Source organism: Symphalangus syndactylus, chromosome 16, assembly GCF_028878055.3.
Source record: "Symphalangus syndactylus isolate Jambi chromosome 16, NHGRI_mSymSyn1-v2.1_pri, whole genome shotgun sequence".
NCBI classification, from domain to species: domain Eukaryota; kingdom Metazoa; phylum Chordata; class Mammalia; order Primates; family Hylobatidae; genus Symphalangus; species Symphalangus syndactylus.
Genome location: NC_072438.2, coordinates 68510929 through 68527891, shown reverse-complemented (window position 1 = coordinate 68527891; position 16963 = coordinate 68510929). Strand labels below are relative to the sequence as shown.

Below are 16963 nucleotides of genomic sequence, written 5' to 3'. Positions count from 1 at the left end.
GCCCCCCACCCAAACACCATCAACTCCCTTGCCCCCTGGCTTTGTCACACTCTAGACAAAACCACGACCCTCACTAAAGCCAACTCTCTGCATATCCTGCAGCCGAATGGGACTGGAGGAAATCCCCAAGCCCTGTTGGCAGACCTCCCCTTAATTCATCATCATAAATCTCAGATGGGCACTTTTTGTACCCCTTCCCTAATCCCGTCACCCTCCCACTCTGATTTCACCCCTTCTCTCTCTACAAACCACCAGCATCTCCACGAGCACAAAGCCCAGCTCCTGACAAGGGTTATCATTTCACCATAAATCAGAAGCTATCAGAATAAAACTTCCACAAACCCTGGCTGATCGGCCTTAATCACACCTCCTTCCCTGAACACACACCTGCTGAAGGCTGCCGCTTCACTTGTGTGCTGAATCCATGGCCTCTTACCTACTTAGGGACACCACTCCAGCAATTCCTACATGCTCTCCAGGGTCTCTGCTGAGTTGTTATTATTACGAATATTCAAAGAGCTACTATTTCTCCTATCTATCTAATCCATCCATTGCATCCATCAACCTATCTATCCATCGATCTATCAATTTTTCCATCTATCCATCTAGATATCCCTCTATCCACCTGTCTATCTATCCATCCATCCATCTATCCATCTATCCATTCTGTTTATCCATGTATTCATCTATCTATCTATCTATCTATCTATCTATCTATCTATCTACCTATCATCTATCTATCCATTTATCCATCTATCTATCCATCTATCCCTATCCACCTATCTATCTATCCATCCATTTATCATCTATCTATCCATCCATCTGTTTATTCATCTGTCCATATATCCCTCTATCCATCCAACCATTTATCCATCTATCTGCCCATCTATCCATCTATCTTTCCATCTATCCCACTATCCGTCTATTTATCCATCCGTTTATTATCTATCTATCTATGTATTGATCTATCTATTCATCCATCTATCCATATGTTTATCCATCCATCCATCCATCTGTCCATCCATCCATCCATCCATCCATCCATCTCTCATTCTATGTGGGAGCGGGGTGCATGCTGTAAGACACTGCTCTGAGGAGGAAAAGAAGGTCAGGTAGAGTGCATTGTCTTCATCCAGTGGACAGAACCAGGGCAGGGGGATCAAAACTACAGCATAGCCACAAAGCAGCAGGATGGCCTGGAAACAACCCCAATCCCATTCTTCTAACTTTCCAAGCAGGTTCTGAAAGAATGTGAAGTCCAATCGTGCCAACTAAATTAACTTTAAAAGGCAAAGAGCTTAGTCTGGTTTCCCACAACTTGGGGCCCATGCCCTCAGCCCAAGTCAGCCTGGAAGGATAATTTAGATGCTTGTAAGAGAGACCTATGCTTTGTAAACTCATCCATGTCTAAGCTTTTGAATTTTTCTTCCCATTTCCTTGTTGTTCTACTGAGCAATCTTCTTAAAAATCTCAACTGCCTTGTCTGAAATCAGTGGAAAAGGATACTTTTCTTTTTCAATATTTATACTGAAATAGCTCAGATGAGGCAAGCCCTTGGTGAGGCCAGGCATGGTGGCTGCTGGATTTGGGAGAACCTGACACATACACAGATAGAAAGTGAGGCAAAATGCAGGTGGGGACAAGGGAGGGGCTAGGAGAGGGCACCTGTATCAGCAGCAGCTTGAGTTGAGCTGCTTCCCAACCAGCTTGGCTTTCCCATGCTGGAAGGGGAAGGGCCTCTCCACTGCCCACAGAATTCCTGGAATGACTTTCCATGCTGGGAGAAATGAGGCGGGTGTTCACTCAGTGCCCTGTGCATGGCATGGAGAGTGCTCTTGGAGGTCAAGTGGGTAGAGCTGGTCCCTGGGAAAATGGCAAAGGGGTAAGTCAACATTTTTGGCACATAATCATGCTCTGCCTGAAACTGTGGCCATCCAGTGCCCACAGGCTCAAGGCTTCCTGCTGACTTGGGCGTCTTAGTGTGGCAGCTCCCCTCTCAGGCCTTGGCCTGACCCAGCAATGCCCGTGCTCAGACTTTCCTAGGCCCTCAACCCTCTGGCTTCCCTCTTTTCCCACGTACGTGGCTTGCTTTCTAATCTGCAACCATATTTTGATAAATGCATCACAGGGTCAAATGAAATCCCCACTACCAAGACTGGGAGAGAAAATCAAACGTTGAGAATTTCTGGGTCATTTCCTTAGCACTAGATGTTCACTAGCAGATTTTAGTCAACCGACACAGAGGCTTTGGAACTGTCATCTATGAATGTTATAGAAATAACAGAAATGGGCTTTCCGCTTTAGGGGTGGCCATCAGGGCCGGTAACCATGGTAATAATCAGAAGCACCCAAGCCACATGGTGGATTCCTCTGGGCTCTGACCCGGGCGTCTTCATCTCTTATACTCCCCTCCTGCTTTTATATTTATTTTATTGTCCTTTTTCCTCCTTCTTCCTGATTCCTTCCTGCACTCCATACGTTGGAATTATTTCCAAAGGGCAGGAGCATATCTGTGTCCGCTTGGTCCCCTGAGGCAGGCAGGGGTTTTTCTGCTTTGGTCCCTGCTGTGCCTGTAGTACTAGAACAGTGTCCAGCATACCACGGGAGCACATTTGGTGAATGAATGAATGAATCAATCAATGAATCAGTCAGTCAATCAATCAATAAGGAGGCTAGCTGCCTGGGTACATAGTCACCATCATCACATTTAATACTCGCCAGGGTTATGGGTCAAAACCCATGGGTTCTCCTGGCCTCACTGATGCATCAACAATGGGCAATTTGGTTCTAGAATCTCATCCCTCCTCCAACAAAAAGCATTCATTGAGATGAAATAAAAATGTCCCTTGTGATTCTACAGTTTCGGCCACCCTTCACTTCTCAGTCACTGTGAGCCAAGACCAGAGTTTTGACTCCTAGGAAGCCTCAGAGCTCAATGCAGCTTCCTGTCTGGGTTTCCAGAAACAACCAGGAGGCCAGTTGTTTTCTAGAGTTCTGTTTCCTCTGGCTCCACACCTATTCAGTCTATAAAAGTTGCTCAGCAGAAACCCCACCATCCCATCCCTATCTATGACTGTCGTAAAGGAGGCTGTCGTGAAGGCTGGAGGAGTCCTGCTGCCCTCCCACCTTCTGTTCCTGAGCTCTGTGCCTCCAGGCGGCAGGCAGCCAGACATTCCCTGAACACCACTTGTGAACAAGCTCTTCTTTCCTTCCTTCCTTCCTTCCTTCCTTCCTTTTTCTTTCTTTCTTTTGAGGCAGGGTCTCCCTCTGTCGCCCAGGCTGGAGTGCAGTGGTGCAATCTATCTCAGCTCATTGCAGCCTTGACCTCCCAGGCTCAAGCAATCCTCCTACCTCAACCTCCTAAGTACCTGGGACTACAGGAGCACACCACTATGCCTGGCTAACTTTTGGATTGTTTGCAGAGATGCAGTTTCGCCATGTCGACCAGGCTAATCTCGAGCTCCTGGGCTCAAGAAATTGGTCTGCCTCAGCCTCCCAAAATGCTGAGATTACAGGCATGAGCCACCATGCCAAGCCAGCAAGCTCTTGCAGCAGAAAGATGAATGCCCCAAGGAGACACTTGGCCTAGTGATTGGCCAGATACTCCACCAAGCACTTTTCATGAGTTTTCTCATTTAACCCTCGAAAGAACCCTCTGAGGAGTGACTGTTCTTAGCCCATTTCACAGATGAGGAAACCGATGCTTAGATAAGTTAAATGACTTGCCCCGCACCACAGAATTACTCAGCAGAGGAGACAAAATGTGAGCTCAAAGCTGACACTAAGCTGTGGTCTCTTAACATTCACAGGAACTCCGGGTGAGGGCGACAAGAGCTGAGCTCAGGTGCTTGCCTTCTGCACTCTCGGGAGGAGGTGCCAGCGTGGGCACCCTTCACAGTTTGGGCCCCTCACTCACAAACATCTGGCACATGGAAACAAGCTGGCAAAAAGACTGGTTTTTTGCTTCTGTACTTTTTGTTAGAAGCCTGTGGTGAAGTGTCCATATCTGGCATAAATGAATGTGAGTGGTCTTGGGAATCTAAACATAACATGTTTCTAAGTTACACACAACATAAATGAGTGTTTATGAGTGGTCTTGGGAATCTAAATATAACACATTTCTAAATTACAACCAACCAACTTACAGGGGGCATTTGGTCTTTAACCTGTTCATTAAATCAGACACTGCCTGAACTTTCCTCTGAAGGAAGAGGAGAGGAATGAGCATTTACTGAATGCTAATTACGTGCTACTCACATTACTGGAATGCTTCTCTCTGATCCATCAGCCCCAGAAGAAAGGCCCTGTCCTCATTTTGCAAGCGAGGAAATGGAGGCTCAGAGGAAAGAGTTTACTTTCCCCTTGGGCTCAGCAGAACCAAGAGCCAGCCCCAACTCCACCCCAAAGCCTGCATGTGGCCGTGGCTCCAGAGTGGGCCGCCCCTGTCACCATCTGTGCATACTGTGTTAGAGCTGAAATCTGTGATCACCCTCCTGAGCCCTACCCCAAAGACACTGAATCATGTGGTCAGGCTCCCAGCTCATCACAGCCCTGACTATCAGCTCCGCGTGTTTAGCAGCCTGGCCCCAGAATCAAAGCCACTGTTGAAGACACTCAGTATGAAGGAGACCACCTCAGGCCAGTGACAGATTCTCTCCTGGACCAAACTCGACTGAGGCTCCCCTGAGCCCTCTTCTCAACTAGGCCTCAACCCTGGCCTAGAAAGAGTTGGACAAACACCAGCCCCGCCGCCGCGGGGCCCAAGTCCTTGGCTGCTGAGTGGTGACAGTAGCCCAGCCATCCCATTATTGGGTATATACCCAAAGGATTATAAATCATGCTGCTATAAAGACACATGCACACATATGTTTATTGCGGCACTAATCACAATAGCAAAGACTTGGAACCAATCCAAATGTCCAACAACGATAGACTGGATTAAGAAAATGTGGCACATATACACCATAGAATACTATGCAGCCATAAAAAATGATGAGTTCGTGTCCTTTGTAGGGACATGGATGAAGCTGGAAACCATCATTCTCAGCAAACTATTTCAAGGACAAAAAAGCAAACACTGCATGTTCTCACTCATAGGTGGGAATTGAACAATGAGAACACATGGACACAGGAAGGGGAACATCACACACCAGGGCCTGTCGTGGGGTGGGAGGAGGGGGGAGGGATAGCATTAGGAGATATACCTAATGCTAAACGACCAGTTAATGGGTGCAGCACACCAACATGGCACACTTATACATATGTAACAAACCTGCACGTTGTGCACAAGTACCCTAAAACCATCATAATATTTTTTAAAGGTACCTAAGAGCTGAGTTGGCGAACCAACCAGGTAACCTGAATTCCAAAATGTGACAAGACCCTGAGGACAGTGGCATACTGTCCTGCTTTACCTTTTGCAAGGCATGAAGAGAAGAGGTAGCAATCACGTAAGCATATAAGAACAAAGAACTAAAATTTTACTGAATTCTTAAATACTTCATATATAGAAATTGCAAGACATTTTGATAGAGAATAATCTATAAAGTCCTTCCTAATAATAAAATAATTTAAAAAAATGAATAGCTAACATTTAGTATGTGTTCACTAAATTTTAAGCATTGTATTAATGCTAGTACCTACCTTGCTTTATCAAATTAGACCTCACAACCTAGTAAGAAAGGGTTGTTCGTTTCCCTGCTTAACAGAAAAAACCAGTGCAGAGAGGTTAAGTAACTTGTCCAAGTTAACAGAGCTGGTGAATGGTAAGCTGGAATTCAAATAGAGGCATCTTTATTACTACAGAGCCTGGATCATAATTACATGTCTCTTCTCTAATCTAGACATAGTTTCTTAATGCAATTTAAATTGCTTAATGATTTATTTTGTTCAGTCTTCACAGGGAACAAATTAGAGACATTCTCCCGTTTCTTTTAGATGTATCAGGACAGAATGCTAAGTCATGTTTAATAAAGAATTTAACACAAACTTTTTACCTTACAGATTATACTACCATTACTTGATTTAAGGGTAATATATGACTGTACTCCACATGGGAAAAGTGGAAAACATAGAGTAATTTAGAATCCGTTTGTTCTTGCCCCAATCTGCCTATCTTAGAGCATTAAATTGCAATAAATTAAAGATCTACTTAGTTCCAGGCACCATTCATTCACTTAGCAAATATTAACTGAACCGCTACTATATGGTGAGCTCTGTTCAAGGGACTGGAGATAGAAAAATCCAAGCAAAGTCCCTGCTCTTAAAAAGTCTAGTGGGAAGAAACAGGCAATAAAAAAAAAAAAAAAAAATACATTAGGGGTGATAAAGGTTATGTAAACAGGTAGCTGCCACCACCACAGAGAATATCAGTTCTGGAAACACATTATTCAAGAGTAGTTTGGCTACACATAACAGAAAAGTCCAATATAGTGGAGACTTACACAATGCAGAATTTATTTCTCATGTAAAAGAAGTATTGAGATAGGTGGTTACGGCAAGTTATCAGATCATCAGAGGCGCAGGCCCCTTCTCTCTAGTCCACATCCTTAGCAGGTGGCTTTACTCCTTATGTTCCAGGACAGATGCTGGAACTCCAGGAATCCTATCATCATCTAGACAGCAGGATGGAGAAACAAAGAAGGGTGGGCCTTCTTCCTTTTAAAGAGATGTAAGAATCGGCTGGGCATGGTGGCTCATGCCTGTAATCCCAGCACTTTGGGAGGCTGAGGTGAGTGGATCATCTGAGGTCGGGAGTTCGAGACCAGCCTGACCAACATGGAGAAAACCCGTCTCCACTAAAAATACAAAATTAGCCGGGCGTGGTGGCGCATGCCTGTAATCCCAGCTACTCAGGAAGGCTGAGGCAGGGTAATTGCTTGAACACAGGAGTGGGAGGTTATGGTGAGCCGAGATCGCGCCATTGCACTCCTGCCTGGGCAACAAGAGTGAAACTACGTCTCAAAAAATAAAAATAAAATTAATCAGAAAAAATAAGATACATCAGTAGCAATCACAATGCAGTTCTTTATGACCAGATAGCAACCTCTATATACCTACTAATCTCGTCTTCAATGGACACAATTCCTTATGTTAAAAAGAATCTAATGTACCAATTTAAACTTGCATTTATTATATTAAAGCAATAGTCATGATTAGAAGGCATGCAAAAAAAAATTATTCCCATATTAGGAAGATGAAGTATTTCTGTTACCGGGGCAAACTATTAAACTGATTTTCAAAACTGACAGGCTCTCCCTGAAGTCCTAGAGAGGATCTTGTGTTCACTAATTCAGATGTTGCAAGTATTCTAGTTCCCAGGTAACTCCTAGTAAAACCAAGACTGAACAAAGATATTTCTCATCTTTAAATTTAGAATCATCTCATAGATTAAACCTTCCTGTCTATGAGATCTATATCTGAAGTGGGCTCTCCCAATTATTTTACATCTCAAAACTGTTTATTCTCATTATGGCATCTTAAATATTTTTGTTTATTCTTTATCCTCCATTAGCTTACAGGCTCTCTCTGTTCTGTTCCCTTTCCTGAAGGAAACTATAATTTTCTGTGTCAAAAATATTTTCTCCTATGAGTTGCAATCTTAAGGGAAAGGATGTAGCTTCAAACGAAGGCAAATGCTTTCTCCTTAGCCAAAGTAACATAAAGGCCACTTTTTGTAAAACATCAGGATATTGCATTTTAAAATGTTTTCCATATAACATTAGTCTAATGAACGGCTTAGCCTAGTATTCTGCACCTAGTTCCAATCAAAACCAAGTTGTGAACAGATCCCTTGTTTACACCAATCTCATCTTTCAAGAACGAGCTAAAGGTTCATGAATTCCTTCCTCAAGACGCAGTTACCTTCCAAGCTAAGGACCAAGCTTGAAACAAGCATATACCTGCGCAAGGGAGGTTTAATTTCACTATAGAGCGAATCATTTTTCAAGGAAACCAGAGGGTGTGTCATACAGCATCACTGAATATTCTAATATGCGATGAAGCTGTTATGCTTCCTTATGAACTTTATAAATCTTCATTTTCATGAGGCTTAGAATTCATCCCCCTTCCCTCTTCCACTGTTTTCCCGGGGTCACAGTTGTAGTATAGTTTGCCCAATGGATTTCGCATGGTCATTGTACCTGGAATATGTCACGCTCCCTACTCTAACTGCCCCCAAACTCTTCTCAGCAGAGATAGGCTGAAAGCAGCTCGCTTTTAGGCGGCGACGCAAACACACGTAGCCAGTTGAGCGACAGCAAGCAACCAAATGGCTTTGCTGGAGGCCCCCTGCGTTGCACGGGTAAAGCCCGTTGCAAAATACAGTCCTTTCATTTATTCCCATGCTACTATTTATGAGACCAGTCAAGGCCGCAAGAGCATGCGCAGCCTTCCCACCACACAGGACCCGCTGGGGTCTCCGGCTCCCGTAAAATTAAACCACTGTCTCTCGTTCCAACTGTGTGTTTAGCTGTTGTGCGTATTTTACAGATAAAGGAAGGATCCTGTCCACAGACCCAATTCTAAGGGCCGCCTTCTCGCCGACGGAGGAAGAAGCTTCCTGGCAAAAGGACGAACAGGTGCGACGCCCGCAGTTCGCAGCCTCTCACCTGGCCGGCGGGCTGGGCTACTGTCACCACTCAGCAGCCAAGGACTTGGGCCCCGCGGCGGCGGCCACTCGGGGTCTGCCGGGTCCCCTCTCTTTCCGCCTGCGCTCGGCCCCGGACCCCAGACTCAAAAGCGCCTCACGCGTTCCGCCTTAGGCTCACCGTCCGATCTCTCCAGACAGCGTCTGGATGGGACCGGGAAACGGCGACCGCCACAGCTGTCCAGGTTCTGGGATCCACGCTCAGAGACGACAGCGCTGGCGATCACCAGAAGGCCTGCGGGCTCCCGGGAAAGGAAAATCCGTCTACAGTCCAGCGGCTGACATTTCCCAGTCAGCCGTAGCGCCGCCCGCTTCCGCCTCCCCGCCTACCCGGTGGGCCGACCAGACCCGCTCCCGCGGGGGTTTGTGGGTATCTCGAAGGCGGGTAAAGCTGCAAGGGAAGGAAGTGAGGGCCAGCCCGTCGGACTACGATGCCGGACGGAAACTACAATTCCCAGCAGGCCTTGGGGCCTCAGTGCGGCCGCGAAGCAGAGCGGGCTGCAGAGCCTTGCGCGCGCGGTGGGGATGGAACGTTGCTAGACTTAGCGGGTCTAGCTGCTGGGGGCCCGAGCAGCACGCTCGGAGTCGCCGCGCGCCAAAGCGGGAATCCGGGAGGCGAGCAGCTCTGCAATCAATGCAAGTATTTTAAACTCCCGAGCCTGCGGACGCTATGCACAGGTAAACGGATTGCAAAAAGGGGAAGAGCATGAAATGGACCCTCTTAATAATTCTTTTAGGCCGCGAATATCGCTACTGGCTGATATTGTTAGTAATGCTGTTAAGTGAATGGTTGCTTAGCCCTTTCTTGGGGCAAGTGTGAATGGATGGATGCCTTAGTGCGGGGATCATCGTGCGGTTTTATTTGGCTTCCCTAATTGGGCTTTTCTGCCACCGTTTTCAATCAGTGTATGATTGCCCTCCCTCTCTCCTTGTCGGTTCCCTCCACTGGGAGAAATTCTTGAGGCCTTCTGCAGGATCGTAAGTCAAAAAGCCTTCTCGATTTGTTCTTTTCATTTCTTCATTTTCTTGGTAACTCGTCGCGGGCACGTAAAAAATGCGATTCTGTTAGCTGCTGTGAAGGTTTTCTACAATGCATAAACTGCAGCTTCTTTAATTACCTTGAAATTATTTATGGGTGTGTTTTCGAAAGGAACCGGGGGTATTGTGCACTTCTGCAGGAAGCACCTCCAGGAGATTCCAGACCTGAGTAGCAACGTTGCCACCAGCTTCACGTGGGGATGGGATTCCAGCAAGACTTCTGAACTGCTGTCAGGCATGGGGGTCTCCGCCCTGGAGAAAGAGGAGCCCGACAGTGAGAACATCCCCCAGGAACTGCTCTCAAACCTGGGCCACCCGGAGAGCCCCCCACGGAAACGGCTGAAGAGCAAAGGGAGTGACAAAGACTTTGTGATTGTCCGCAGGCCTAAGCTAAATCGAGAGAACTTTCCAGGTGAGGATATGAGGGTAAAAATGTCAGTTATGCAGAGGGTGGATTTAGCTATGTTGTTGGGAAACCTTTGTTCAGGGATCTTTAGCATGGGTTCCTTTTAAGATTGCCTAATTCTGAAGCTATTTTTTCAACAAAATAAGGCAAGTCGTCAAGTATGCAGGAATCTTGGTAGATATATATATATATATGTGTATGTATGTTCTGGTGCATAATCACCTTGAAAATTTTAACCCATGAGAAGACATTCCTGCCTTTTTCCTTAGAAGAGAATCTGCCTGCCTCAAGGCCAGCTCAGTTTCACCGATTAACAGAAACATAAACAGTGGTCTTCTTGTAGGATTCCTTTTGCTTTGTACCCGAGTGAGCTTTTTGCCTTAATCACTTTAGTTATTTATCAGTGCACTACGGAAGTGAACGTTCACCTAAGTGGGGGAGACATCTCCCCAGGCCCTCTCCCACCCCCATATTGGCTTCTCCTGGTATGTTCTGTCTCCATTACTGATGACACTATCTGTTTCATCACACAACCCGAAAACCTGAGAGTCAGTCAGATTCCCACCGCCCCCCAACATCCAGTCATTCATCGCATCTTTCCCTCTTCTCTGGTAACTATTTCTCAAGTTCTCGTCGTCTCTTGCCTGAACTATTGGAGTGGATTCATAATTCCAAGCTTCTTCTCTCCAGATCTATTCCCCGAACTAGAATGGATTGACTGAAATGTAGAACTTAATATATCTTCCCTCCTTAATAGCTCCCCATCCCCTAGTTTCTCAAGCAGATGAACGAGTGCCTCCCAGAGTGAACCAGAACCCTGGAGTATGCAAAAGCCATAGGGTAAATAGGGCATTGACCTAGGGTTATCAGTTTTTCTTACTAGTAAGCTATTTAAAACAGTAATACAGCAAATATTTGCTGAGCACATACCATGTGCTAGGCCGTGTTCCAGGTGCTGGAGATAGAGGAGTGGGCGCAACATAAACATTTCTGCTCACAGGGAGCATCCATTCTAGTGAGAGAATACAATAAACACAATAACTATTTTTATATCGTATGTTAGAAGGTGATAAGTGCTATGGCTAAAAACAAAAATAGAACAAGCCAAGAGGGAATGCAGGTCCTGGGGTGGGAAGATAGAGTGCACTTTTAAACCAGGTATTGAGGGAAAGCCTCAATTGGACAGTGACCTCTAAGCAAAGACATAAAGGAGGCAAGGAGTGTGCCATGCAAATATCTTGGAGAAAAGAGCTCCAAGCAGAAGGAAAAGCCACTGCAAAGACCCTGGTGCATAAATGTGACGTATTTGTTCCAGGAACAGGGAAGCCATATTCTAAGAGTGGAATGAGTGAAAGGGAGAGTCGGGGGAGATCAGGCTGGAGGTAATGTTGAGCAGAGTTGTGATGGGACCTGATTTAACCTTCTAAAAAGGACACACTGATGTGTTGAGACTCAACTTCAGGGGCGTCAAGGGTAGAAACTTAGGGTCTTTTTTAAATATTATATTTTTAAGACGGAATCTTGCTCTGTTGCCCAGGCTGGAGTGCAGTGACGTGCTCTTGGCTCACTGTCTTCATCTGGATTCGAACGATTCACCTGCCTCAGCCTCCTAAGTAACTGAGACTACAGGCATGCACCACCATGCCCAGCAATTTTTTTATTTTTTGTAGAGATGGAGGTGGGGGTGGGTCTCACCATCTTGCCCAGGCTGGTCTCAAACTCCTGGACTCAGGCGATCCTCCAGCCTTGGCCTCCCAAAGTGCTGGGATTACAGGCATGAGCCACCACACCTGGCCAAAGCTTGAAGTCTTGTTGCGGGTGGTCAGATTCCAGATATATTCCGCCATTGAAGTCAATAGAATTTAGGAGGCTGTTGAAATCATCTGTGGAAGAGGTGATCAGAGTCTAAATTGAAATCAGGTGGGGGATGATGGTGAGGAAGAAACATTAAACATTTAAAGATGAAGTCTTGCAGACCCAAGGTAATTTAAGTATATTCATAAATTCTCCCATCTGGTTTCCTTTGCAGAAGTGTTGATACATTGGTTGTTTAGTTGGTTGGTTGGTTGCTTGCTTTGGCAGCACATATACTGAAACTGGAAATACAGAGAAGATTAGCATGGCCCCTGCGCAGGATGACATGCAGATTCGTGATGCATTCCACTTTTTTAATGAAGAAAATAAATACGTTTGTTTTCAGCCTTTTCTTTTCGAAAGAGAACTTTGCCCAATTTATGGTCTGGGAATATACATCAGGAGTTGGATTAATTAGAGAAGCAGTAGAGGGTCACAGTGAAGTCAGATCTGGGTTTGAATCCTCATTCTTGCGTTTACCAGCCTTGGAAAGTTATTCGAGCTTTCTGTGCCTTAGTTCCTTTATCTGTGAAATGGAGTGCTGTAATAATACCCACTTCACAGGTCGCCGTGAAGATTAAATGAGAGTGACGTAAAACCCTTAGCATGCCACTGACACATAACAATAAATAAACCAACAAAATTCCTGACACCAGTTTTGGAGGCTAGTGGACTTTTATCTTTTGTTTTTAATATTGTTACTCTGACCCTGTTCGTGTAAAATTTTTTTTTCTTCAAAATTTAATGTTCACCACTCTTTTTTGTGTCTGGAATGTAGCCCTAACAATTTGGTGCTTGACCAACCAAATGTGGCGAAAGATACTTCCTGCTAAGATGAACAGATTTTTATTAATTTGTCCAGTGCCGATAGCTTTTGACATAGAGTGTGATTGCTATATGCCCTTCCACAAGTGAAAAAGATTTTTTTTTTTTTTTTTTTTTTAAGACGGAGTCTCGCTCTGTCGCCCAGGCTGGAGTGCAGTGGCACAATCTTGGCTCACTGCAAGCTCCGCCTCCCGGGTTCACGCCATTCTCCTGCCTCAGCCTCTCCGAGTAGCTGGGACTACAGGCGCCCGCCACCACGCCCGGCTAATTTTTTGTATTTTTAGTAGAGACGGGGTTTCACCGTGGTCTCGATCTCCTGACCTCGTGATCCGCGATTTTTTTTTTTAAGCAAGGCACTGTGGGAACAAGACAGAAGTTTCCGGAGTCTTTGCTATCTCCCAGGAATTTGCAAGTCAAGTTGAGGAGAAAATGCAATAAAAAATAAGAGCTGTGATTCCCATTCAGGTGGATGTGGAAGATCTTCCTCCTTCCACTCAGCAAAAAAGGAGATTCTGAGGAAAGAGAGGGATCTGAAAATGGTGTAATCAGTGTCTTGATTGTTAAAGCTGACTTCAAAAGTATATATCTGAAGTGAGAGAGAAAGAATGGTGACTTATGTTTATTACCTACGGAGAGGCACAGAGGGAAACCAATGTACGTGGACTTACACACAACAGAGGTTGCTTAATTGGTATGGAGTGGGGAAGGGTGAACTCAGTGATACAGGATGAGGGACAGCTGGTATAGAGGATTCCCAATGGGCCTTTGGAAGCCTGGGCCTCCAGTGGAGCCGGATTGTCATTCCAAGGAGTTTTGTCTGCAGTTGTCAGGACAGGTGGCTACTAGCTTTGCCAGGATTAGGGTAGAGCAGGCCACACCTGCTGTACATAGATATCTGATGACTGGTTCTGGGCTGTGAGTTTTTGTCGGTTCCTTGCTAAGCAGTTTCTCCCTGCAGGCCCCAGTCCAGCCTTACATCTGGCAATTAAATCCTCTTCATCTGTTTATCTTGGAAGATGAAAGCTCTGTGCCCAGCCTGTACTAGAACAGGTCTGATTGGCCCTTGGAGTGAGTGTATGGAAAGAGTTGGGGAGGAAATGGCCCAGCAGTGAGGTCAGTAACAGGCAGAAAGGGGACAATTGCATTTTATTTATGGTCATGAAATGCTTGTCCCCCACCCCACCCTTTAAACAGGTGATAGCCATGAAAATGAAGTTGAACTAATTTGTTGATCAGCTCTTCCATGACTCTTAAATACTTGAAATTCCAGACCCTAAAGTGGTTGTCAGACTGGAGATACTAAAATTTACTGTATATCAGAATCCCCACGGGAACTTGTTCAAAGTGTAAAATTCCTGAGATTCTGATCCAGGGAGTCCTGGCCTGAGTGAGCCTGGGAATCTGTGTCTTAATACCCTTAGACAAGCATTTTCTCCAACTTTTTTTTTTAACCAGTAAGAAACATATTTTACATTGCAATCCTGGGTATGTATCTGAAACAGCAGTTTTACAAAACTGTATTTCCCCTTACTAAGATATTTTCTATTCTGTTCCAGTTCATTCTTTATATGTACACATATGGTAGTCAAACTCACTAAATTGATTTCATGACCTATGTGAGTCTCAGTCTACAGTTTCTAAACTCAGCACTGGAAGAGCCTTTATGGGATCTTCACCAGTCATCTTTCTTTGTCCCATAGCTTCCTTTCATTCATCCATTAAGCAAATATTTCTCAAGCACCATTCTAGATATTGGGACTACAACACTGAACATAACAGGCAAGAGACCTTGCCCTCCTAGTGCTTATACACTGTTCCATATTTTTTCCAAATCCCGGCTTCTGTTGTTTCTTCATTACACCCCCTACACTTCAGGGTTGAGCAAGTCTTTCATAGAAATAAAGGGTTGTGGGACTGAAGGGGTACATGGGGGAATCCTTGTTAAGTCTGACTGTGTTTTGTTTTTTCAGTTTTGCCCACCTTAGCCAAAAAAACAAAAACACCCAAAGCTAGCATGGCCTCAAATGTATTATTTATGGTTTGTGGGAAGAGGAAGGAGAGCTCATCTGGGTTGGCACAATCTGTAGTTCCCCAGAAAGCAAGCATGGGGTATTGCTACTTAAAACAAGCCAGCAAAAGCAATCATGAGGTGAGCACCCCCTAACCCCCTGAAAGAAATGCACTCACACAAAAACAAGTATGAGTACCAGGTCCTCAGTACACATTTCTGCAAGTATAATTTGATTATACTTAAAGAGCAACAATTTTTTAAGTCAAAAGTTTGATTGTGATTAGCATTACTTTGGATTTTCAGCTTGAATCTGAGTGGAGTGGAGTGGAGTGATGTTCTGAGAAATAAGTACGTCAAGTAAGATGAGTTACCTACACCGCAAAGATGGAATGCATAGAAAACTCCAACAAGGCCCTCTTCCCAGAGAATTTCAGGAAGCGTGAGAGGTGATAAGGTTACAGAAGTGGGAAACTGGGTTTGCACCTGAGAAATAATTGTAAACAGTGGTAGGTGAGGGTGATTGTAGCAGGTTTGCTGGTTTGGCCCAGTTTTTGCCCTTTCCTGGCCCTGAAGTATATTTAACTGCCGTCCATGTCATTGAAGACTGGAGACCTTGGGTTCAGTAATTATATCTTTTAATGTGGGGCTGGTATGCAGCTGCAGCCTTGCTGGATTTAGCAGAGACAAGTGGAGAAAAGACCTGGATTTTTCCTTCCGCTCTCTGCAAACAGACCAGGCAGCAGTGTCATCGTGAATTCAGGAAACAGATGGCTAATGTTTTGAGAATTAAATGTGGCAAGGAAAATTAGATTAAGCATATCACAGCCTGGATGCCTGTTGCTAGAGCAGCTATTAAAGACAAACTTCTGCCCCATCTGCTGGGACAGCAGCCCATATCAGGCTGTGGCACCCCCACCCGGGGCCCCCAGGAGTAGTGTCATTCTGTGGTCAGCTGAGTAAGAGCACTGGGTACTTGGCTGCTAGCTGAGTGTGTCCTTTTTCTAGGCCCTTGCTCCTTCCATTTGGTGGTGAACCCATTGATAGCATCTTTGTTTTATTTTCTCTCTCCTCTTCCACTCACTCCCTAGCCCTGATTGATTTCTGTTTCCATAGCAAGTCGGGTCTAATTCTCACCTTTTCAAAATTTGTACTTACAACAGAGGAGAGCATAGAATATTAGAACCCACTAGGATGGAAAGGGCATGATTGGAAGTCAGACCTGAGTTTGAATTCCCCCTCTGCCACTTACTGATTGTGTGACCTTGTCTCTTTTATCATAGTTGCATGTTCTCTGGAAGCCCCAGCCCCCATCTCCCAGAGACTACAGCGATACTGATAGAGGACATTCCCTTCTGCTCTGGGTTTTTGTCTTCGGCCTCATCCCCTTCATATGCCAACAGTGCTGTGCACATAGTTGTTAATTTGTTAATAAGGGTTAACCAATCACACTAATAGAGAATTAGCACATTCACCATTTGCATGAAGAGGGCTAATAAATACATTTGGCAAATATTTATAGAGTCCTGTTATGTGGCAGGCATCGTTAGGTAATGGATGTGCAAATCTGGGCATAGGGCCTGTGGTGGTATCCTGGGTGGGAATGCTTCTTTGAGCAGGTGCCATTTAAGCTGAAATCTGGAGGAGTTGGGAAGGCAAAGATGGAAGCTGCAACACAAAGTGCTCCAAACTTTGGAGTCTCACATGCAGTTCTTCATTGGTTAGGTCTACTGACCTCTGCATTCATCACTATGCCAGGTTTTCCTCTAGCACCTTAATTACCTGGCTGCTATTGCTCTTTTAATTGGTCCTGATTTCTTATGTCTTCCTAATAGAAAGCACCAAGTTTGTTAATTTATTTCTCCTGCCCTGTACTTCATAGCAAGCTTTTCTAATTTCCTTTCCCCAGCTCTAATTTCTGTTGGTGCCCTATCTATAGCCCCTTGAAGCCCACCATTCCCTTCCATGCCAAAGCTCTTGCCTACGTGTAGATGAGATTCCATGCCTGAGGGCTTTCTCTGGGCAGGAATACTGGGGAGTCCCCAAATAGTGACCGACAGCAATTGATGGATTAATACCCCAGCACTCGTGCCCTTGGATGAGACAGCTCTGGGGTAGTTTCTAGATGGTTTACTGGAGTCCCCAGAAGATTTGAACCTCAATTGCCCATAGGGCTAACCTGCTC

At 45.1% G+C, this 16963-nt stretch overlaps 1 protein-coding gene and 2 pseudogenes across 5 annotated transcripts in view; 2 read left to right on the top strand and 1 right to left on the bottom strand.

Moving 5' to 3' along the window:
- The window catches only part of LOC129464924 (glycerophosphocholine cholinephosphodiesterase ENPP6-like), a 92086-nt pseudogene extending 83337 nt beyond the window's left edge, over window positions 1-8749 (bottom strand).
- A 283-nt stretch (window positions 8750-9032) lies between these two features.
- The window catches only part of LOC129464923 (S-phase kinase-associated protein 2), a 33545-nt gene continuing 25614 nt past the window's right edge, over window positions 9033-16963 (top strand). For all 5 annotated transcript variants that reach the window (XR_008651806.2, XM_063619554.1, XM_055246423.2 and 2 more), the window contains exons 1-2: window positions 9033-9325; window positions 9826-10097. Coding sequence is in view for 4 of the 5 variants with exons in the window: in XM_063619554.1 (XP_063475624.1) it covers window positions 9318-9325; window positions 9826-10097 (280 nt within the window). In the remaining variant the exon portion in view is untranslated. The remainder of the gene's footprint in view (window positions 9326-9825; window positions 10098-16963) is intronic.
- LOC129465122 (uncharacterized) lies at window positions 12162-12261 on the top strand (annotated as a pseudogene).